The sequence below is a fragment of the Colias eurytheme genome, chromosome 17 (genome assembly GCF_061535395.1).
Source record: "Colias eurytheme isolate Ceu_HAF_F1 chromosome 17, ilColEury1 Martin Lab GWU primary, whole genome shotgun sequence".
Lineage (NCBI taxonomy): Eukaryota > Metazoa > Arthropoda > Insecta > Lepidoptera > Pieridae > Colias > Colias eurytheme.
The window spans coordinates 6,969,452-6,993,112 of record NC_142996.1 but is presented as its reverse complement, the minus strand read 5'-3'; the positions used below and the strand labels follow the sequence as shown (position 1 = coordinate 6,993,112).

Genomic DNA, 23,661 nt, shown 5'->3' with positions numbered 1-23,661 from the left:
AAAGTGATAAATTTTTATACAACCTACGTAGGTTTAGGTAAAATACGTATTTTACTTAGGATATTCGTAGATCCTCGACAAAGGATAATAGCGTTATCTGTTTTCTAAGAATAATTCCTATTGGTTCAAGAAATGAAAATCAAATATTTACATAGGAATATGTTTCTATAGGCAGACATAGCACACTCGGCGAAAGGCTACGAATCGGAGGATGAAAACTCGGGCAGAAAGCGGCAGAGGGTCAGCGACGACCGGCCAGCCAGTCGGACGACCATGTACTCTAAACAGGCACGTATATAGCATAGATAATATTATAATACTGGTATATAGTTAGGTTTTACGACGGTTAAACATTTGAAATTATACAATAATTATTAATGCCTTTAAAATGAAATCTTTTTTGTCTCATAATTATTATTTGTTCCAATTTAAATAATAGGCTGAGTAAATATGATTAAAAGCTATTTCATCTGTAAATATTTAAACAATGCGGTACAGTCTACAGACATCCATAACTTCCGTTTCAAAAAGTTTAACGTTTTGGTTTTTAAAAGCTCTACATCGAACAAACCGATGTAGAATTTTTTTTGTTTAAAGTTAAAATCAATATAGATTTATATATTAGAGGTGTCTAAAAACATTGCGCACATGATATTATTACAATACATTTTTTTTAATAATAGGTATATACATCATAATTCAGGGCAGGTTATTAAAATGATTTTCGTTAATAAATCACTTTAATAACCTGTCAAATAACTTTAAAATAGATGAATATTTCACACAATACATTTCATTCCGTATCCTGAAAAGAATACTATCTCGGCTGTCCAACACATCGTAAAAGTAGAAATAAATAGCGCTAAGATCCGTCGCTGTCTTCAATCACTATTGTAGGAAAGCAATTTCTTGTGTGCGATATTATCTGACTTGATCGATGTTACGATGTTTGATAAGGTTTTAGGTTAATTCTTTCAGCGCATTAACCGTGATTTTGTTGTGTGAACTTTTGGTAAAGGTATCTTCATATCACCTGATAAAATTTAACATAGGTAGAATCATCACATGTATGTACAGTAGCACCTCTATAAGTCGAATATCAAGGGAGACGCCAAAAAATTCGAGTTATAGAGTTTTCAACTTATGGAGAATTTCGACTTAGGCGGATTTTGATTCGACATAAAGAGTTTGAGGTTTATTCTTATAAATTTTGAATTAGAGAGGTAAAATAAATTAAAATTCAACTTGCAGAGGTGACAAACATGTTTTTATTTATTACAAAACAACATTATTTCAAATCATTTTAAAATAAAAAAACTTATGGAGCGCATGTACTATTCACGTCTTCTATGTCATCTTAATCATTAGTATCGGTTTTCTGAGCTACTGAATCGATAATTTCGTCATTAGAAACTTAATGAAAACAAGTGTTTAGTTACGTGAGTCATAAATTTATTATCGTATACTCCTAAAATGTTTTCTAAGACACAATAGTGTACTTGTACTGTCGGCAAGTTGTTAAAGTCGGTAACTTATTTTTGTTCAAACAATAGAGGTAATAAATTCCAAATGATCAAGTTATAAAGGTTGTAAAATAAAACGTTGCTATGTTCGAGATACAGAGGTTAAATTTAATTTTTCGAGTTATAGAGTGAAAATATGTACCAAAATGGCTTGGAGGGACTCAGTGATAATTTCGACTAACAGAGGGTCAAGATTTCAAGTAACGGAGGTTTTCGGGTTTGAAGGGAAGGGAACAAGACATTTTTTCGAGATTTGGAGGTTTTTGACTTATCGAGGTTCGACTTAACGAGGTGCTACTGTATTATAATTGGGCAAATTTATTAGTTTGGTAGCTCGTGCAAGACTATGCAAATTGTATTTAAGCACATTTCAGCATAATATAATACATTTTAGTTATAATAATACCATCTTATTTCCTACACTTATACGTGATCAGTTTAATTGTAACTAACAGTTAGATTTGTTGAGAATTGCACTGTGTTTATTATTATAATTTTCTTAGTCTACTTTAGTAAAATAATACTCTTTACTCGTTACGAACTATGCAAATAATATCAAACATTTATTTATTCAATTAGACTTCTTCTAGAAGCACTTTTGAAACGTCATTAAGTACATATTTTTAACATTTATCACAAGTAAATTTTCCTTGAATTCAAGTTTATCGCTTACGGGTAAATTTTCTTCGTATTCAAGGAGTTCCGGGAACAATACTGTATCAACAACAAACAACTGGATTTGTTGGAACTGGAGAAGTCCAAGAAGGATCGATTCCTCGGATGCCTGTCACAATACCACATCGAGAGCCCATGTTCCAGAACCAACAGGTATAACTACATATACAGTGTGTCCGGACATGACATACCGATATTTGAAGGGGCTATTCTCCAGGTATTTTTATCGACAATTCAACCCCTCTACAGTCCCCTACCTCACCCCGCTCAAAATGGTTTTCGAATTTTTTAAAGTATGTTTCATCACCCTTATCAATTAAATTTGTTTAGTGGTCCCTAGAATAACTTGTTATTGTTCAAATAAAACCAAATTTAGTATTTTGTGACACTCACTTTCGAAGTTATTACAATTTTCATAAATTCACTATCCGAATTGATAGGTTTGCCATTTTGAGGGGGGTGAGGTAGGGGACTGTAGAGGGGTTGAATTGTCGATAAAAATACCTGGAGAATAGACATACACATAAATATCGGTATGTCATGTCCGGACACACTGTATATACAATTTCCTTTGTACTTTGTATTTTATTATAATTTTGAATATTTTGATGTTATATTGGCAATTTCGTTCGTGCTTATTCTACTTGTTATAGTTGTGAATATATAATATTACTTTGGTGTTGACAATTATTGAAATAAGGTTACACCTATTTAGCGTAAGGGAAAAGCATAGGAAAGGTATAACAAGTAGGTCAATTACACTGACAACTATCAAACAATACATCCTGATTAAGTTATTCTTCAAGTTGTAATTTGCGCTAACGACACGAACAACAGTATTAGTATATTTGGGATACAGAGATTAAGCCTACAAGCGAGACAGTTGTACTAAATTGAGCACATTAATTTGTGTTCCAAAACTGCGTAGAATTATGTACGTCGTAAATTGTTTAATCTGGGAGATCAAGATTAATTTGTTAAACAAATAATAAATGTTCCACCATTAGCTACACTGACTAAAATGTTTGCCCCATTAAACGTTTTACAGCCTAGAAATTGAGAAAGGGTAACAATTATTGCAACTCTTGTAAAGTTTAGGGTTAATTTTTTCAATGTCTTGGATACTAAAAGCATCATCTAATTTTTATGGGACCTTTTAAAAAAGTTCCTTTTTCTAAAACATAGTGTTATCATATGCTGCTTTTAAAGATGATGCTTTAAGTATCCACGACATTGAAAAATTAACCCTAAACATGCCCTAAACTTTACAACGTACTTACGATACATTACGAAGAGGCATTTTATTATTAAAATTGGTGTAGATAATTTAATAAATTTTCCTTTACTTCAATTAGTCACACGAATTTATTGTCACTCCGTAATACTATCCATACGTATGTCATCAAATAAATAATAAAAACCGTCGTAAATCTTGATTGTGATAAAACCCTATGCAGAAGAACGTGCCTGGACCTCTAATTCACTACAGTACCCTCGGTCACTCCCTTGTTCCATATAAAAGCTCCATCCATGCATAACATATAAGCTTACTTATTCAAGCCTTGGTTTTCGGGAAGTTAAAAGTTATTACTCTCGAGTCAACAACAAATCTCGGGCACGCAAACAGTATTTCACCTGTCAGCGTGGATATATATTCCTATTGGGTCCTTCAGGAACATACGGTGGGAGTGAAAAATTGTTGTATGGTATGGTATCACATAATGGTTAGTTGTGGTTTGTGTGAAACAAATTGTTCTATATTATGGTGATGGTATGGTGGCTAATTAAAGGAAATGTCACCTTGATCTGCACGATGAGAACATATTAATATTATGCACTTGTGTTCTTCAAATAGTAAATTTAGAATCTTATGCCGTGATGTTTTGGCGGATGTAATAAAGTTGGAGTTTATAAATAATATATTTTAGGTACTATATCTCGATCACGAAAGATATTGTAATAATCCATAGCGTATTTTTGAACCAATAATGGCATACCAGAAAATAGCTTCCTTATTATGAAAGTGATGTTTAACCTATAAATACTTGGATTATGAAATGTTTTTCCTCGTAGCCGGCCTCTAAACAGATTAGCTAAATAAATGATCCTCTCACGGGAAGCGTTAAGGTAACGAATCGAGCGTTTTATTATGGTTGCACCCTCCTAATAGTATTAGTAATACCGGACGAAAGGTTAGTCCATTTATCCCGTGTTTTTATTACTGAAACAAGTTTCGATATATTTCATGGATCCGGGACTATGTTAGTTTAACGGTTAAAGTAATGGGAGTAGTAAATACTGTTTCGTATTTTTATTTAATACCTAGTCAAGCGAATAGTGTTTTTAATTGCCAAACAGTTGTGGTTGCCTACAATATGTTGCCTACAAAATCTAATAAAACATTAAAATATTCAGTTTTATACTATATTGTACGTATTTTTTATTTAATGCAGACGCATAAAAGTGTTATTATATTCCAGAGCGTCATTTCTATCCGTTTGTGTCCGTCGTCGAGTGCCCTCAGATGAGAATCTCAACACCGATTATGCACCCATACAACGCTATCCCAGGTATTACAATTTCCCTATATAGAAATAGAATATAATGTTCTAAATAGAATATATGAAATAGTAAATTTTTGTGTAGCAGAATGATATAATTGCTATGTTGTATGTATTTGTCGTAGCGCCGTAGCAATGCCTACGGAAATTAACGTTTGCAAGATTGTTTGCAAGTTTTGTTAAAACTGTATTTGTCTTATAATAATATATTTTGCCTAAACTATAAATAAGACGATAAAATATTCAATTTAAATTCAAATAAAACTAAAACTCATATTTTGTTATACATAATATTATGATCATTGATCAATGATCATACAACAAATAAATGTAAATAATAATATTTTCTACACAATTTGGATGTCCAATACCTGGATATCCAAAAGCACATAATATCGGGCATTCGACCCGCTGACCGCAGGTTCGGGCAGCCATCGCCCGCGCCGGCCGAGCTGCGCGCACACGACGCAGAGCTCGAGTGCTCGTACTTCAGGCGTCGGCCGCGCTCCGTGTGCAGCCAGCCTGACCCCAAGCGGTACACGTGGATGCCAGAGGATGAGGACTTCACCCGCATGGAGTGGCCACAGTTAGTTATTTTACTACTTATATGTACGTCTTTACAGTTCTACTACTTTATTGGCTCTGTGACCCAAACAGATTTTTTATAGTCTTTCTATTTCCTTCGTTCCCGCGCAGTTTTTGACAATAAGGAAACAGATATAAGCATTTTTTCATATTCTTTCTTAAAACATTAATTAGTCAGTTATTATTTTAAGTATAAATCATAATTATTATAATTGCGAAGTTTTTACTTATACAATTGTTCTGTCATATAAATATAAGTAAATTGTGATAGATTTTGACAAAAATACATAAGTACCAATACAATAATTATGCTTATATACCAAAAATTTGTAAATGAGGATGGAAGTTTCTTTCCGTATTCACAGCATATTTCAGTTGGTCTAGAATTTTATCTCAACGTACTATATATGAGACAAATCCAGCAAATTGATAAACACAAACCTAACTTTATCCCAAGAATTAAGTATAGCCCAGTAAATTCGAAGCGGATCTTCCACATGGGTCTCCATCCCGGATTACGTTGCTAGAGTTAGGTTTAGAGTTGCTTGGCCTAAACAATTGTGCGTTCATTGTTGTTAATTTACCTCTTTGGACTACTACAGATTATGAAGGATGTCTACTTAAGTTAAGTTAATTAACAGTTGAAGAAACATTACAATTATTAAGGTTTAGTCATGGACTATTTTGTTTTTATACAGACTTTAAATAAATGTGAAGATAATATGATATTATTCACAATGTAATATTATTATTATCATAATATGTTTATGAAGAGTCAGGCAAAATCTACAAAGGCATATAATTAAGTGGCTTCAAAATTTTCAAATATAACACTTCTCTTTTATTTTAATTAAGAGCGACACAAATTGCGTGGTAAATGAATTGATCTAAATGTAATTCTATTAACGAAAGGATCTTAAGTGGCAATTACCGGAGGCCAATATCGAAAAGATCTTCGTTAAATCCCTTTAAAAATGTAGACCTTATTGGATGCCACAAATTATTCGAAATGCCAAAATTTACATTAGCCCCGGATGTTTGAAATCGATAATTGATTCTGCCAAGGATCGAGCTCAAAGTTTTCTTGTTTGAGAACCATCTTGTTTACTGAAACTTTATGATACTTGTATTGATACTAGAAATAATAAGTTGGTGAATCAATAAAGCTTGTTATTAATTTATATGGAAGGCAAAGTATCCGGAATATATACTTACTAATGCTTTTAATGGTAATATTTCGTATAAAAGATTTGTATAGCAATATGTAGTACTTTATTAAAGTCATTGCTTATAAACTGTTGCAGCAGAAACAAAATACATTAATTGTAGTCCATGTATTTTTTCGAAGAACTAAAACTTAAAATTAACTGAAAATTTTGAGAAATCGTTGCAAGGTAAAATTTTAAATATTGTGACTCCGTACTACGATTTATAAAACACAAAACTTATTATAATAGATAATTGATTCGCATTTGCCACAAACAGCAAGAGAATCTGACACAAAACTTATATAAACTTATATGAAAACAATATTATTGAACGTAGCATTTCGAGGATAGTTGGAATCGAGCAAACCGAAGTATAAATTGGATTGGCTTTCAGATCGGTAATAGAAGATAACGCGGGGTGGCCGCAAAATTACAGTGTCGACCAAATCGCGTCTGTCAGCCGCGGCGGCTCGCTTCCGAGACCGCCTTCTATAATACCGTAAGTATTTTTTAATATTTTTTTACTGTTGTAATATAAGATGATTGTGTTTTTTTCGAAGTGTATAGTTTTTTACTTCGTAAATATGCCATATCTTGAACTAGTAATAACTTGTAGTCCAGAATGATCATTCCTGACTTTTTGCATTTAATGTACTGAATTTAAAGTAAATACAAAAATGTTACTTTTAAGACAGACAAAAGTAAAATCGATCAATTACGTAGCAAATGGTGTACTTTTAACCCATTGACCACCGAGCGGCCCGATCGGGCCGAGACACAATAGATTTTCTATTGTGTCTGTGATCCGAGGACTGACGGATTAAATATAAATAGAGCGCTTACACACTGCTCTATTTATAAAGGATAAATTATATTTCTAATGGTAATTTGTAAATATAAATTCAGACAAGAGCAAATATTATTAAAATATTCATAGCTTTGAACCCACTTGTAATTTATACCATAACGAAAGCTAGCTAATAAGCGATATTTATCTTAATTTGAATACAAATTTGTTTTCTCATAAAATATATAAACATCGAAGAATATACATAGAATCCTATATAGTGAATACAATTTCAAAAAATAATTTATTTTTATTTGCGAAATTCACGTTCATATTTGTATACGTACAATCGAATAGATCGCGAGTTTTTATGAATCCCGTACAAAATCTTATTAGCCACGTCTGGTGGATCAAGAAGGTTTTTTCCTATTTATTTTTATTCTCAGCTCCAAAACAAGCTTACGTTGAGATAAAAATAAATTGTTTTATTCATCTATTCAAACATTTTGCGTAATATCCAGTCTCCCGCAAGCCCTACTGTATTAGAGATACTCATCACGCTCTGAGGCCTAAAGCACTTCATTTATCCATTTCATCCTCTTTTATTCCAACGATAGAACAAAGGCCAAAGAAAGGTCGAATGGGAACGCTTTAACAATTAGCGGTTAGATGATTGCTTACGTGCGTTCACGACATATTTTTCGCATGTTAGATTTTGCAATTATCATAGTACGCTCGTTTACTGCTACACAATATTGTTAAGCTTAACAAATAGAATACAAAAAAAAAACGTTTTTATTAGTTTTTTGCTTTGCATCATATTTTCATAATTATGACCGCAATGTCAATATGACAAGCAAATAACACAATTGAAACTGGGCAGGGGTTTCCTTCTAGCAGTATTATTTCCAGTGTGAGAAAGTGTATGAGGGCTGATCCTCTAAAATTAAATTTTAAAAATCATTCATTCAGTTGTCACTAAATAATGTTGTATAATAGTTTTGTACCCTTACATAAAGCTTCTGGTAAACCACGTTGAAACATAACACAATAGACTACGTAGTTAGTACCTGCGTACATTAGTCCTCAGTATTATGTGGTGATAATCTCTTATTGAGTTAACGAACCGACCGCAGTCAATTATGTGGCACCACAGGTATTGTATTGTATTGTAATTACGGTGTACATACAATGGCAATATTATCGTCCTAGCCTGGTAGAAATAGCATAGTTGCACTGTTCATTACATTGACTTTAAACCAATTTAAACTTTATATTATTAAGTTTTGAAATCTGAGATACCTAATTAAATTACATAAATAAATTTAATTAACCTAATAAAATTACATAATACATTTATAATATTACTTCAGCTCAATTTTTATTAGATAGTAATAAATGTAATTAACCTAATTAAATTACATGATACATTTATAATATTACTTCAGCTCAATTTTTATTAGATAGTACCTATATGTAGCGTAGGTTCGATTTTGTTTCTACAAAGAATGTATCAAACAAAAATTTAATAAACTTCTTTATAAGATTTGTGCAAAACTTTACAACAAACTTAATGATATGAATGACTGCTATGTTTTGTTGTTTAAAATTATACCTATATATTTTTTTTATTTAAAATTATACCTATTAAAAAAGACAAAATATAAACACGTACATATTTATATAATGCTCTCTGCATTATATAAATATGTACGTGTTGTATTCAAATGAACACCCCGTATACGAAATAAGTACATATCTGCAATCTGCAATGTTACAGTTGCCCCGCCCACACTCCAATACCACCGCCACCTCCGCCACCACCACTCACCATACCACCTCACAGGTAACGTATACCCAGCACTTTCATTATAATCATACAATAAGGTTGCAAAAAATAATAAGGCTGCTTTAAACTATTCCTTACTAATTACATTCCATAAACTATCGAACATTGTAGGTACCACGTAAAATGGCAGACATTGATGAATAAATTGGGCTCCAAAAAATTGCATTAAACAATTTCATGAAAATCGAACATTGTAGCACAAAAAATGCTAATGCAACAGATAATGTTAATTAACTTGACGCTTTCGTGAATTTTACGTGTAATTTCGGAAATTGCACATTGATTTGTTATATAAGATAATATCTATTAATCTTGTTAAATAGATAAACAAAAACGTGTTTGTAGTATATTAACTCCAAACGCAACTTTCGTAATTGTCTTCCTTCACCAAACTGTGTAGGTATGGTGGTATTGTGTATTTTTATGTCAGGAATACAATTATATACATACTTAGGTACTAAATTTTTATAGGTCCGTTAATAATTCCACAATTGGTTTAATATTAATGTTTATCAATATTTCAGAACAAAACACGTATCATTCGCTCGTTCGCACACCCTAACTACATTCGACGACTCCGTGATGCCCGCAGCAGTTGGCGGCACTCGCTTCAGGCGGGACTGCGAACGACTGATTGACGGACGGGTAGGTTTTTGCTTTCAAGTTCATTTCAGCTTCTAATTGGATAACGTTTGAAGTTTTAGTCAAGATGGCTGCTTGAAATGAAGTTAATTTTCGCACTATTTTGTTCATTAAAATATTTTTTTCCTTTTATATAATTTTTGCTCTATTTAGATTAATTAACATAACTGATAACAATATTAATTAACATTTATTATACTTACTCACATTGTTAATGTGTACTTATGTACATTATTTCGCCAGGATGAGTTTTATATATTTTTTTTGCTACGTCATCAGTCACTTACAATCACTGTAAATTAATTAGTTGCATAATTCTCCTCAAAGAATATTATTTTTATTTACTTAAAATATTTGTTAATATTCTTCCTGTATTTCACCTCAATAATGAAATTGTATTACAGCCAGAAAACAAACCGTACGCGACACTGCCAGTAATGTTCCAGCCGTTCGCGCCATACCCGCCCTACGTAGCGCCCGCTCCAGTACACTACCCGCCAGCACCGCTCGCCCCACACGCGCCACACGCCATGCAGCACGCGCCCGTGCGACCGCATGAACCGGCGAAAGTCGTCGTACTGGGTGAGACGTTCTAGAATGTTCTAGAACATTTGTGTGTATATAGAGATGTTCGAGAACGTTCGCACGCGCCACATGCGGCAATGCAGCACGCGCCCGTGCGACCGCACGAGCCGGCGAAGGTCGTCGTACTGGGTGAGACGTTCTAGAATGTTCTAGAACATTTGTTAGTATGGTGAGATATTTGAGAACATTCACACGCACCGCACGCCATGCAGCACGCACCCGTGCGACCGCATGAACCGGCGAAGGTCGTCGTACTGGGTGAGACGTTCTAGAATGTTCTAGAACATTTGTTAGTATGGTGAGATATTCGAGAACGTTCGCACGCGCCACCCGTGGCAATGCAACACGCGCCTGTGCGACCACATGAACCGGCGAAAGTCGTCGTACTGGGTGAGACGTTCTAGAATGTTCTAGAACATTTGTGTGTATACAGGGTGTAATCGTTAAGTGTGCACAGGCGATTTTTCCGTAAGTATTACAGATAACAAAAAACTTTAAACTGATATCGAAAGTACTTAACCTAATGAGTAAAATTACCGTAATAAATTTTTAAAAATAAATCGAGAAATATCAAAAATATTATCTTTAAACGCTCCCATACATTAAGTATGAAATATGAATATCCCATATACATTTAATATGAAAGATTTTAGCCATGGACGTATAAAAAAAGACGGACGCCGTATTATGAACAAACAACGTGAAGCCACCGTAGTAAGCTAGCGATCGTGTAAAGACAATAAACACGCACACACTCTCACCATAGTAAGCTAGTCGGCCGCCATTACGTCGTGAACTACCGACTGATTAACTGCGTCACTGTTTCACAAAAAATATTTAAAATGCCGTCTTGCGTGGTTAAATGATGTCGCAACAGTACAATTTTAAATAATAAAACACAAGGGATTACATTCCACAGGGAAGCAAGTTATTTCTTTTATGTATTAATGACAAAATTATTACGGCAAAATTTATTGAAAAAAAATACAGCCGCCATTGTCATCAGGACAGCTGTTGCCATGGCAACATGGCACACACACATGGATGTGTCGCCGCCATTACTAGGCTTCACTCAATGTTTAGGCGATACTCCGTCCGTCTTTTTTTATACGTCCATGATTTTAGCTTTTTTTTTCTTTTTTGGTTTTCTGCTTTAATTACTTCGCAAATTTGAAGTGGCACGCTCTTTCCGGACATTTTCACGCATTTTCCGGATATTTTCCGGGGATTTTCCGAGCATTTTCCGGGCATTTTCCGGGCATTTTCCCACGCTTTTTTCGGACATTTTCACGCATTTTCCAGATATTTTCCAGATATTTTCCAGGCATTACCAAGGCATATTCCAGGGATTTTCCAGGCATTTTCCCGCCTTTTCCGGAGAGTTCCACGCATTTTCCGGATATTTTCCAGACATTTCCCTGGCATTTTCCGGTAATTTTCTGGGATTTTCCCAGGCATTTTCCGGGAATTTCCCAGGCATTTTCCGGGGATTTTCCGAGCATTTCCCAGGCATTTCCCGGTTATTTTCCGGGAATTTCCCAGGCATTGTCCGGGGATTTTCCGAGCATTTCCCGGGGATTTTCCGGATGTTTTCCAGACATTTTCCGGACATTTCCCTGGCATTTTCGGGGATTTTCCAGGCATTTTCCACGCTCCTCCCGGACATTTTCACGCATTTTCCGGATATTTTCCGGAAATTTCCTCGCATTTTCCGGATATTTTCCAGACATTTTCCAGACATTTCCCAGGCATTTTCCGGTTATTTTCCGGGAATTTCCCAGGCATTTTCCGGGGATTTTCCTAGCATTTTCCAGGGATTTTCCACGGTTTTTCCGGAAGTTTCCACGCATTTTCCGGATATTTTCCAGACATTTTCCGAGCATTTCCCAGGCATTTTCCGGTTATTTTCCGGGAATTTCCCAGGCATTGTCCGGGGATTTTCCGAGCATTTCCCGGGGATTTTCCGGATGTTTTCAAGACATTTCCGGTCATTTCCCTGGCATTTTTAGGGGATTTCCCAGGCATTTTCCACGCTCCTCCCGGACATTTTCACGCATTTTCCGGATATTTTCCGGACATTTTCACGCATTTTCCGGATATTTTCCGGACATTTTCACGCATTTTCCGGATATTTTCCAGGCATTTTCCACGGTTTTTCCGGAAATTTCCACGCATTTTCCGGATATTTTCCAGACTTTTCCGAGAATTTCCCAGGCATTTTCCGGTTATTTTCCGGGAATTTCCCAGGCATTGTCTGGGGATTTTCCGAGCATTTCCCGGGGATTTTCCGGATGTTTTCCAGACATTGTCCGGAACGTTGACATGTCCGGAAAATGCCTGGAAAATATCTGGAAAATACCCGGAAAATTCGTGAAAATATCCGGAAAATGCGTGGAAGTGCCTGGAAAATGCCTGGGAAATGTCCGGAAAATGTCCGGAAAATTCCCGGAAAATATCCGGAAAATGCGTGAAAATGTCCGGAAAAACGTGGAAAATGTCACTTCAAATTTGCGAAGTAATTAAAGCAGAAAACCAAAAAAGAAAAAGAAAGCTAAAATCTTTCTAAATGTATGTATATGGGATATTCATATTTCATACTTAATGTAAGAAAGAAAGAAAGAAGAAGAAGAAGAAGGTGAAGTACTTTCGATATCAGTTTAAAGTTTTTTGTTATCTGTAATACTTACGGAAAAATCGCCTGTGCACACTTAACGATTACACCCTGTATAGAGATGTTCGAGAACGTTTGCACGCGCCACCCGTGGTAATGCAACACGCGCCAGTGCGGCCGCACGAGCCGGCGAAGGTCGTCGTACTGGGTGAGACGTTCTAGAATGTTTTAGAACATTTGTTAGTATGGTGAGATATTCGAGAACGTTCGTACTCGCCACATGCGGCAATGCAGCACGCGCCCGTGCGACCGCACGATCCAGCGAGGTTCGTCGTACTGGCTGAGACTTTCTGGATAGTTCTAGAACATTTGTAAGTATTTACGGAGTCGATGCGCTGAGTAAGATGTGCGAGAACGTTCCGAGCGCTCCAGCCGGTATAAGTTGTCGTACTGGGTAAGACGTTCTAGAATGTTCTGGAACATTTCGTCTGTGATGTGAGAGAATGTTCGCACGCGCCACGCTTAGCAATGCAACTCGCTCCGGCTAAAGTAGGTAATTAATTAATGTTTTAGAACATTTGATAGTATTATCGGGGTCATTGCGCTCGATGAGATATAAAAGCTCGGCGGGTAGCTTATCTGTAATAAGTAAAAGATTTATGATAATTATCAAATTATTCTTATTAGCATTTTGTTAATAATATTTCTATTTTATTTCAGACACTCTTAAGAAAGGGGTTATGAGGACTCAAGCTACACAAACAGAAGCAAGTTTAGGAAAGAAAGCTACAAATTACTTATCGCTCAGCCCAAGAACAATCAAAAGGGTATGAATCTAACGAACAATACTTTACATTTGTAATTCTCCAGTGAAATAATTTCATATCTTCTTTTATAAATTAGGTCAAAATGGTGGCAGCTGGTGTTCAAACAAATGGCATTACTGTTGGTGTCAGAAGGTTAACAAAGTCATTCTCAGAGGTAGGCGGTGATCGCTTAGCAGGAATAGATTCTAATGGAGATGTTACTGCAGCTATTGAAAGGTTCGTATACGAAACAAAATCACTATAACACTTACCTTATGCACATAAACGATTATTTGATACTCATTATTGATTATTTCAGTATAATTGCGGGTGAACATGAAAAATTACATAGAACGCAATCAGAAGAACCTCCTAGGTCTCCCCGTTCACCCATCAAACCACCATTATCACCCTTACAAAGAGGAGATTCTGATGACGTCACATCTTGCTCCATAAAATCAATAGCTTCATCCCAAGTTGACAAATCATCTGAACTTAGTGCTCTGCAAAAACAAACTCAAGAATACTTCCAACAAAACTTCCAATTTATTCACGAAAGCGATAGAGACGACACTATTGACGATGATATTGAAAATATCGAAAAAAGTATGGCTTTAAACAGAAGAAATTTAGAATACTTACAACAAGAAATCGCTAAGCAAGCACAAATTGATAGATCGTTGAGATCGATTCTTTCTAAAAGTACGAGTGATGCATCGCAAAAGACAGTGAATTTATCAAAGACATCTACATTTCAATCTGAGCCATCTACTGAAACATCAGCGACAACAACGGATGATAGTGAAAAGAATGAAAAAGAAATAATTATAGATTTTGAACCTAGACCAGATGATGAAGCTATACCATTTACAACGTTAAGGAGAAAAAATAAAAGAGTACTCCAAAAAACGTTATCTGAAGGCGAAATATTGCTCGATGCGTAAGTTTCTAAGTTAGAAATTCTATTAATAACTAATTTGATCATAATATTCTGATGTTAATGTTATTTTTTAGTCGAAAAACAGAAATATGCACAGGAAGTGAAGGAGTAAAAGATGCACCAATTATAATGTCAACAAGTCAAGAAAATATGACCAGAGAAGACAGAGAACGCGAAGCAATGTTTAAACAGTATATCGCTCAAAATTACAGTGAAACACCTATTAAGGACGAAGGCATTTTCCCATTTGAACCAGATGGATCTTTTAGGTAATAATTTAGTAATTATATGACATCAATGCTTTTAAACACTTATCAAATGCACGTACACTTTGTTTGGAACGGATTATTTAAAAAGAATTATGTACATCGCAATCAATATTATATTATGTATGTTATGGACTTATAACAATAGTGTAAAAAATAGCACGGAATAAATTACATTTAATGCAGTAAAATTGACCCTAATTTCAAAAAAAAAAGTAAAAATACACATTTAAGTATAAGCCATAACATTACATACATATCATAAAAAAATAAGTTAGCTTACTTAAGTTAAAATAGAATCATCTTTTTCATGCTCTATAATGTACAATATCTTTATGCTTGCTTAATGCATTTTCGTTCATGTAATCCTCTTCTTAGTTCTTCAGAAAGCAATGCACCGTATGAAGACTTTCATGAAAAATATATTAGTTACAAGCATGAATCATTTAGAATTCGAAGCGTTAGCTTTGAAGATAAAACAGAAACTCATGATAAGGAAGAAATTCCAGTGGACAGGTTGGTATTTGATAGCTACGTATAATAATACACTTTATTGGAAAATATTGAAAGCAACAGCTTGCTTAATGCTTGTGAGCAACGCAACAACAACATAAATAATAACTTCATTCAAAATGCTTAGTAATTTAATACATTTAAAAAAACATAGAAATTTATATTTTTACTAAAATAAAATATTTCCAGTACTGCAAAATCAAGTCCAGCTTCACCAGAAATAACAAATCATGAGCTTGAAGAGGAACAAAAAGTGAAACGCACTGTTATTTCCAATAATGTAACAACTATTCTTGCACCTTTAGAAAAAAATTCTCCATCTGCATCTAACGAATCACTTACTGTAGATCAAAGCAGGTAACAAACATAAGCCAACTTATCATACTATTATTTACCTTAATAAAAACGTCAGTAAATTAAATATGACTATTTTCAGAGATCACTCTGATGGAATGTGGAATGAATCGCAAGCGACTGTATTACAATTAGATTCTGGCACTGATAATGGCACAGTTGTAAGGTCTGTATATTATTATTATTTATGCTGAGTAGAGATATCTTATGCATATAAAATTAAAAGGTTTTAGTTTCAAATAAAAAACTCAAGGCACAGTTATGAAAATAATCATTAATTATTATTTTCAGCTCTTCGGACCTTAGTTCATTAGCAGCATCACCTGGAGCATTGGCTTTATTAACTCCAACATCACGAAGGAAACAACTGTTATTATTACAACATCAACAAAGATCCTCCTTGGACACAGATGCTTTAGATGAAGAATTTGATGCATCTCAAGTATGTGTTCTATCACAAATTTTATTTATAAACTACCCTATTTATTGTTAATAATGTAAAATATTTTCTTTCAGAGTCAATCACCAACATCGCCGCGTAATAAATTAGACACATCGAGTTCAAGTTCAATTCATCAAATGCGGCCATCACTTTCGCCTCCAGCTGTTGTACCAAATATTCCATTGCCTATGTTAGCAATTACAAAACAACCGACTATTTCTAAAACATCGCCTTCTCATCCGAAAATAAACCACACGCCACAAATTGCAATAACACATCCCAGCTTAGATTTGAGTGACGTTCCGTTTAAACGGACTCCCAGTTTCATAAATAAAAAGCGAGAAAGGGCACTAAGTCCATCGAGAAGACAAGAATTAACGCAGAAAAAACCTGTACAAAAAGAACCAAATGGCACAATACCTAACCAAATGGTACAATCACCGTCAGAACCAACATTGGCTAAAGCAGGAAGCAGTGAGACTAGCTTAGCAAGGACCGATTCAGGTAAATTAAATACAGATGTATCAGAGAGTACCACTACAACAGAAGATTATGTAACAGCTAATTCAGATAGTTCTAAGAAGAGTAATAGTAAAAACCAAAATCATAGTAAGTAATAAAAATATTATTAACTATCTAGAAAAATTGATTTGTATTCAAATGTGATAATGTAACAAAATTATTTTTAGGTTCCGAAAATAACAACAAAGCTCAAGATGGGTCATCATTTGAAAGTGCATCAAGTTTATATTCGTCAACTAAAACGGATAATATAGCGGAAGATTTAATCGTGCCAAGTTTTTCACCGCCTTTAGAAATTAATGATGATTTCATTGTACCTAATCTATCATCGCCACCATTACCAATACCTGATAGAAAAATAAAGCCTTCCGTAGAAAGATTTGAAGTTAAAGCTGAAATCAATCCATCGGTAGAATATATAAGAAAACATAAGACTGAAATTTGTAAATCCAAAGATGATGTTCCTCCTAGAACAGTAAGTACTTCCGTTGAAAAGCCTTTACTAAAAATTAATGTGTTACTTATTATACAAATCGATCAAAAAGTGAAGCTCCTAAAATATGCCTCAATTTTTAAATATTTTACTTGCATATTGAAACTATGATATAATTATAATATGATATATTTACAGAAATTCCAATGACACAATTTAAAGTTACCTTATCAATTCAATAATTCATATTATTATTTTTTTTTAAGATTATTCCAACACGAGAAACAACAAGCCTTAAAAGCAGTTCTAGCGGCAGTTATAGTATAGGTGGGTCCAACCCTAACATAATTGAAAGTGTTATTGATAAGACTCTAACAGAAAAAATGAAAGATTTGCCTGAAAAACCGGAACCGCAAGAAATCAAATCCAAACTAGAAAAACCTCCGAAGCAAGAACAAAAAGATCAATCTATACCGAAAAATATGGTAAATAAAGTAGTTTTTATTAAAGAAATTTTAATAAATAATACACAAATACTAACAGTCGATTGTTGTGTTTCTTATAGGGTTCGCTGTCCGATGATGAAAGAAGTGTTCATTACTCGTCATCAGGCTATTATGAAAGTCCAATAGACGATGACGATGATGGAGGTTTGAGTAAGACATTAATTAGTAGTTATGTCAATATAAGTTATATTGATTGAATTTATCATTCATTAAAATTAGATTCAATTTCAGCCTACAAACATTCGCAAAAATATAGATCTACCAGTCGTCCTAAACTTTGGTTGTCAGAAGAGAAACGACGAAAAAAGAAAGCTTTTACATTGGAATTTTCAAAATCATATGATGACTCAATATCCACATCTCAAGGTGATTGGGGTAAAAAAGACAAGGAATTAAACAATCAAAGCCATAGATTGGAAAGAAGTTCTTTAAAATCGACTCTATCGAAATCTCCACTAGAAGATAAAAATCCAGAAACAAGAAAAAAGAAGACTCACTTTATGGATAAGACCAAAAGTTTACAATCTTCACCCAGAGAATCGGTCGATATTGAAAAGTCATTACGAGATAAAATTATCAAAGAGAAAGAATCTGACAATAAACGACCACTTGAAAGGGAAAGATACGTAAAAAGAACCAAACTTAAAGCAAAAAGTCCCACTCAAAGTAAAGCAGTAGATATCAGCCACCGAGGATCGCATTACGAAAGAAGAGAAGCATTAGGTTCCAACATGAAATTACATCTTAATATACCTACATCAGATGATTCAAGTGAACAATATAAGAAAAACGGTAAAAATAGTCTTTAGATTGTATTTGAAATATATCATATTTAAGACCCTGAACGTAAATATTTAATTAGATCGCTTTAAGAATAGTACAATGAAATAATGATTATAACTTTTTTCTTTTCTTTAGGAACGAGTAATGGAAATGTATCACCCAGAAAACATAGACGATTGCGCGACAGTCCAAGAAGGAAAGGAACTAATTCCTCAACAGCCAAGTCTCCAACATCAAATAATAATCACTCTGGTTCATACTCGTGAGTATCACATTTCTCGTAAAATAATTGAATCAGGCATATTCAATTATTATGTGCATTTTACTAAAATAGTCAACATCTATTTACTTCAGCTCAAGACCAAGGAGAAAAAGCGGTTCAAATGAAAGCATATCATTACCTGGAAGTTTGCCTCGAAGAAAACAATCCATACCAACGTTGCCTTGTATGAGCTCGTTAGAAGCTGAAGACATCGAAACCGCTCGAACATTAACAAGCGCTGGTTCAAGATTAACTCCTTTACGCTATGTGAAAAGCCCTACATCGTCACCGAGGCACCGTAAACCAGATAAAGGTTGGTCACACAACTTATGCATTTACAAAATTTATATTTTTTAAATATCGCTACCAATGGCAATTTCAATAAGCTTGTATTAAAATACTAATATATAATACTCAAAATATTTCATAACAAAAACAATTTTCTTAAATTAAATAAGAGAGTAACTTTACAAATCTGACTTTCCCTTAGCGTTTTGTTTAATTGTTTTTCTTTCACAACTCTGGTCACAAAGCATATTCTATTTATCAAGCAATTTACAATTTATTTTTGTTTTACTAAATTTTTCAGCCACACAGCGAAGTCTCCAAATAAATATAACACGTTTACTCAAACCTTTGAAAGCATTCTGAACGATCAACAGCCACATAATAATGATAAATATTTTTCCACTCGCCCCCATCAAACTTTCATTATGTTTTTGTAAATTACGTGATAAATAACTAACCTCATTTAGCTTAAGCGAATTGTCAATTCTTCCAAAAAACAATAAACAGTAAAGGAAGTTTCGTTAACAGACGGAAAGTTTGCAAAGGCGGCCTCAGCAGAATCCCTCCGTTCCGTTTCACCAGGCTCGGACTCGGTGTTCTATTCGGAGCAAACCGAGCACAGCGCCGGCGCTGAGTGCGAGGCGCGTGCACACTGTCTGCACTGCGGCAAGGAGGTGCACATCGTCACCGCGCCGCATGAACATGACAGCCGCGCGTCTAAGACTTCGCACACTGATGTAAGTGCTTCTGTAGCTGTCTATAACTTTACCATTTTAATGAAATGCGTTTTCATATTATGTCCATAATAATCGTCACCGCACTTACATCGCACACTGATGTAAGTGCTAATGTAATGTTTATAACTTTGCCATTTTAGTGAAATGAAATGAAATACGTTTTCATATTATGTCCATAATAATCGTCACCGCGCCGCATGACCATGATAGCCGCGCGTCTAAGACCTCACACACTGATGTAAGAGCTAATGTAATGTTTATAACTTTACCATTTTAATGAAATGAAATACGTTTTCATATGTCCAAAATAAACGTATTTCATTTCATTTCGTTTTATGCCTGGCATTCATTGGCGCACTGCGAACCAAGCCCCGAGCTGTACCCAGCCGTTGACAAATCCACCATCGTTCAAATACTAGCCGCAAGCCGGAGTGTCGCATCAAGGACCAACATATTCACACACAGAATTGCCCGCAGACTTATCACCAGTGTCAAATCTGCTTTATTTGTCACTAGTAGTCATTAAGTTCATAAAAAGTAGAAATCAGTAAACTTAAAGTACGATTTTTTTTTCAATTTACAAATCCCATAGTAGAATACAAGCTAGTCTAACCATTTCTATCTCACAAATTCAATTGTGTTTCTGAAGTTCTGATTTTCACGCCAACGGATACAAAGACTTATTTGTTTCAAACCCTTCAAGAATCTGTAAATATTTAACATATTATTATGTTTATCACATACATATTATACATCTAATAATTTTTTTCTGCTTTGTCCATTAATGTTTGTACAATGAAGTGTAATAAATAAATAATGCTACAGGAATCCTACGCGGATGCAACACCAGATATAGTGCCAGCACCAGCCGGTTTCGCAGACTCGCCATCTTGTATAACAGCAAAGAAGCCCGCAACTGGAGCTCGTTTATACAAGAAGCTAGATAAACGATACCGCTCTGAAGATAAATCTAGACACTATCGACATAGACAAGATGTTCGTGCTAAGGTATGTGATAACCTACCGTAATTATTCTCTCACCGAATATTAAAGATGACCTGAATACCAGAAAAGTATTATGTTAAAAAATAGAAATTGATAGATTTGGTTAGGTTATCAATTGGTTTTTAATTGCAAAGAATGTTAACCCTACTATTAATATAAATCCGAAAATAACCCTGTTTGATGAAATTTGGAATAAGTTACCACGAAACTTATAGGCATGGAAAATTTACAGCTTTTACGAGATGAAGTTATACGCTAGGGAAATTTTTGCAAAGCTTCTATCCTGTACATTTGACTTAGTCGCGTGAATTCTGTTAAATTAAATTTGATGTAATAATTATAGATTCATAATTTATTTATTTTGTGTTGTTTTGTATAGTCGGAAGAAAGGGGTAAAGAAGAATACGCGTCAAGTGAAAAGCCCCAAGATGCCCGTATCGCTCGCTCCGCTGGGAACAGTCTCGACAAACTCGGCGGGTCCAATGCTAGCGTCGATCCTGATGGTAATTTATTATTCGAAAAACAATTTAATTAAAAAAAGTTTATTAAAACTGAGCAAAAGCTCATAATATCCTACCTATAGAGCAAATGAAAATTTTGTGCGTAAATTTTCATACATTGTTTTTCATTTTAACTGACAGACGATTAAATAGACCACATCTAGAAGTGGTGAGGCCGGTCATTACTATTTATGATAATATATAGGATGTCTTTATAGAGCCTCAGTTTACGAAATATTATACTACTTATAAGAAATGAGCGGTTTACCAAATAAATTGTATTTTGATTGTAGCAGGAATGGACATAATACGATATTATACTAATTGCCAGCGATATAGCATTATATCGATCAAACAATACGCAAGGGAAATGACACACGAGCGGCCACCAAAATTAATTTCATTCATTGTTTTGTTTTTTCAATTCGTATCAATAATAATTAATTTCTTCCTATATTTTTCTATAAATTGTTGCAAAGATTATTTCAATCAAACTTTATGGTTTATATGCATTTACAATATGTATTCTTCTTTGACTGACCGGTTGGCTTGGTTGGTAGTGGCCCTGCCTTCCAAGCCAGAGGTCGTGGGTTCTATTCCCACCCGGGGCAAATATTTGTGTGATGAACATAGATGTTTGCTCTGTGTCTGGGTGTTAATTATCTATATAAGTATTTATTTAAAAATTATATACTTATGTATGTTCATCAGCCATCTGGTTTCCATAACACAAGCGAAAGCTTAGTATGGGATCAGATTGTGCCGTGTGTGAAAAATGTCCTAAAAATATTTATTTATTATTGTCCTAAAAAAAATATTTATTTATTCTAACCCGTTGTCCAGAACACGAGGAATGTTCCGGAAGCTCGGAAGGCGCGGAGGGGCGCGAGCGCGGCGTGTACGCGACGCCGTGGTGGTGCGGGAACTGGATACTGCTGTCGGAGACTGATGACCATTGGACTAGGATTCCACCTGGTAAGTGTGATTTAATAAAAAAAGACGTGTGGCACTCGGCAATGAAGCTTATATCTAATACACTAGAGATTTCAACTTGGCAAGTTAGGTGTAAAAGGGATAAAAAAACATACAGGCGTCATTCAAGGTCATATTTTCTTGTTACAAGTTAATGTTCATACTGAAATCTCCAGTGTATTAGATATAAGCTTCTTGTAAAGCTATTGCATGCTATGCCTTCAAGCCACACCTCCGTGCCCGTCGGAGTGGGGAGCGTGAGGTTTTTTCGTTACGGAATTTCTGGATTCGGTCCCCGCGCCCAAGGCCCGCGATAGAAGCTATGCAATAGCTTAATAATTATCATAAGAACTAAAATTTTGCTTCCTAAAATTTATTTTGGCTTCATGCCGATGCTTACCTTAATTCAAAAATTTAATTACTGACATTTTATTGATGAAATACTTTTGATGAAAATTCTGATACTTTTTGGACGAAATGAAACAAATAAAATGTTATCTTTTTTGCAGTTTACAGCAATTATAGTTCCCCCAATTTTTTTTAGCTAAAACACCAAAACCACGAAGATTTTCATATCAATGGTTAAATTCCTTAAAAATACATTTGTCTTTTATATGATTTTTTCTCTTAGATTCATTAGCATCACCAGATCCAAGCCAAGAAGACCCAACAGAATCTGAAACAGAGTTCAACAAGCGCTACGTCGCGCTCACGCACCGCCTCGTGCACCGACGCGCTTGTATAGAGCTCAACAAACGACAGACTAATAATACTTTTGGTAAGTAAATATATGTAATATGTATTTGATTATATCAGATATATTAGTATTATTAGAATTAAGTCGAAAAGTACCGAAGGAATATGAAACGGAGTTCAAAAAACGCTACGTCGCGCTCACGCACCGCCTCGTGCACCGACGCGACGTGCTTGTATAGAGCTCAACGACAGACTAAAAATGTTGTGTGGTTTTATGAAACCACGGTAAAAGTGAAACTGTTCGAACGGTTCCGAACACTGCTTTGTGTAGCGCATGTCGCGTGACGGTCGGCTGCCGAGTAGGTATACCTACTCGGCAGCCGCGATACACGCGACATGCGCTACACAGACCAAAAAGTTTGAGACGATGTAATAAAAGTTTCACTTTAATAATACTTGAGGAAAACTTTGTTTGTTTGTTTGATTGTAATGAATAGGCTCATAAACTACTGGACCGGACGATAAAAATTCTTTCACCATTCAAAAGCTACATTATCTACGAGTAATATAGGCTATAATATATCATCATGCTAAGACCAACAGGAGCGGA

General features: G+C 34.8%; 1 protein-coding gene across 3 annotated transcripts in view; it reads left to right on the top strand.

Moving 5' to 3' along the window:
- Positions 1-258: 258 nt before the first annotated feature.
- LOC149901293 (uncharacterized) overlaps positions 259-23,661 on the top strand; it is a 35,765-nt gene continuing 12,362 nt past the window's right edge. Inside the window, exons 1-28 of one of the 3 annotated variants that reach the window (XM_090111543.1) lie at positions 259-288; positions 2,221-2,351; positions 4,679-4,768; positions 5,181-5,345; positions 6,947-7,051; positions 9,713-9,851; positions 10,235-10,412; positions 13,747-13,853; positions 13,930-14,069; positions 14,152-14,772; positions 14,847-15,041; positions 15,417-15,554; positions 15,741-15,908; positions 15,988-16,071; positions 16,197-16,347; positions 16,422-16,956; positions 17,037-17,344; positions 17,569-17,787; positions 17,868-17,958; positions 18,028-18,600; positions 18,727-18,853; positions 18,946-19,166; positions 19,670-19,878; positions 20,704-20,886; positions 21,263-21,386; positions 22,227-22,358; positions 22,427-22,441; positions 23,005-23,133. In XM_090111543.1, coding sequence (XP_089967669.1) covers positions 274-288; positions 2,221-2,351; positions 4,679-4,768; positions 5,181-5,345; positions 6,947-7,051; positions 9,713-9,851; positions 10,235-10,412; positions 13,747-13,853; positions 13,930-14,069; positions 14,152-14,772; positions 14,847-15,041; positions 15,417-15,554; positions 15,741-15,908; positions 15,988-16,071; positions 16,197-16,347; positions 16,422-16,956; positions 17,037-17,344; positions 17,569-17,787; positions 17,868-17,958; positions 18,028-18,600; positions 18,727-18,853; positions 18,946-19,166; positions 19,670-19,878; positions 20,704-20,886; positions 21,263-21,386; positions 22,227-22,358; positions 22,427-22,441; positions 23,005-23,133 — 5,293 coding nt within the window. In that variant the 5' untranslated portion in view covers positions 259-273. Of the gene's footprint in view, positions 289-2,220; positions 2,352-4,678; positions 4,769-5,180; positions 5,346-6,946; positions 7,052-9,119; positions 9,186-9,712; positions 9,852-10,234; positions 10,413-13,746; positions 13,854-13,929; positions 14,070-14,151; positions 14,773-14,846; positions 15,042-15,416; positions 15,555-15,740; positions 15,909-15,987; positions 16,072-16,196; positions 16,348-16,421; positions 16,957-17,036; positions 17,345-17,568; positions 17,788-17,867; positions 17,959-18,027; positions 18,601-18,726; positions 18,854-18,945; positions 19,167-19,648; positions 19,879-20,703; positions 20,887-21,262; positions 21,387-22,226; positions 22,359-22,426; positions 22,442-22,986; positions 23,134-23,661 lie in introns of all 3 variants that reach the window. The other 2 variants (XM_090111542.1, XM_090111540.1) reach the window with 2 other exon arrangements.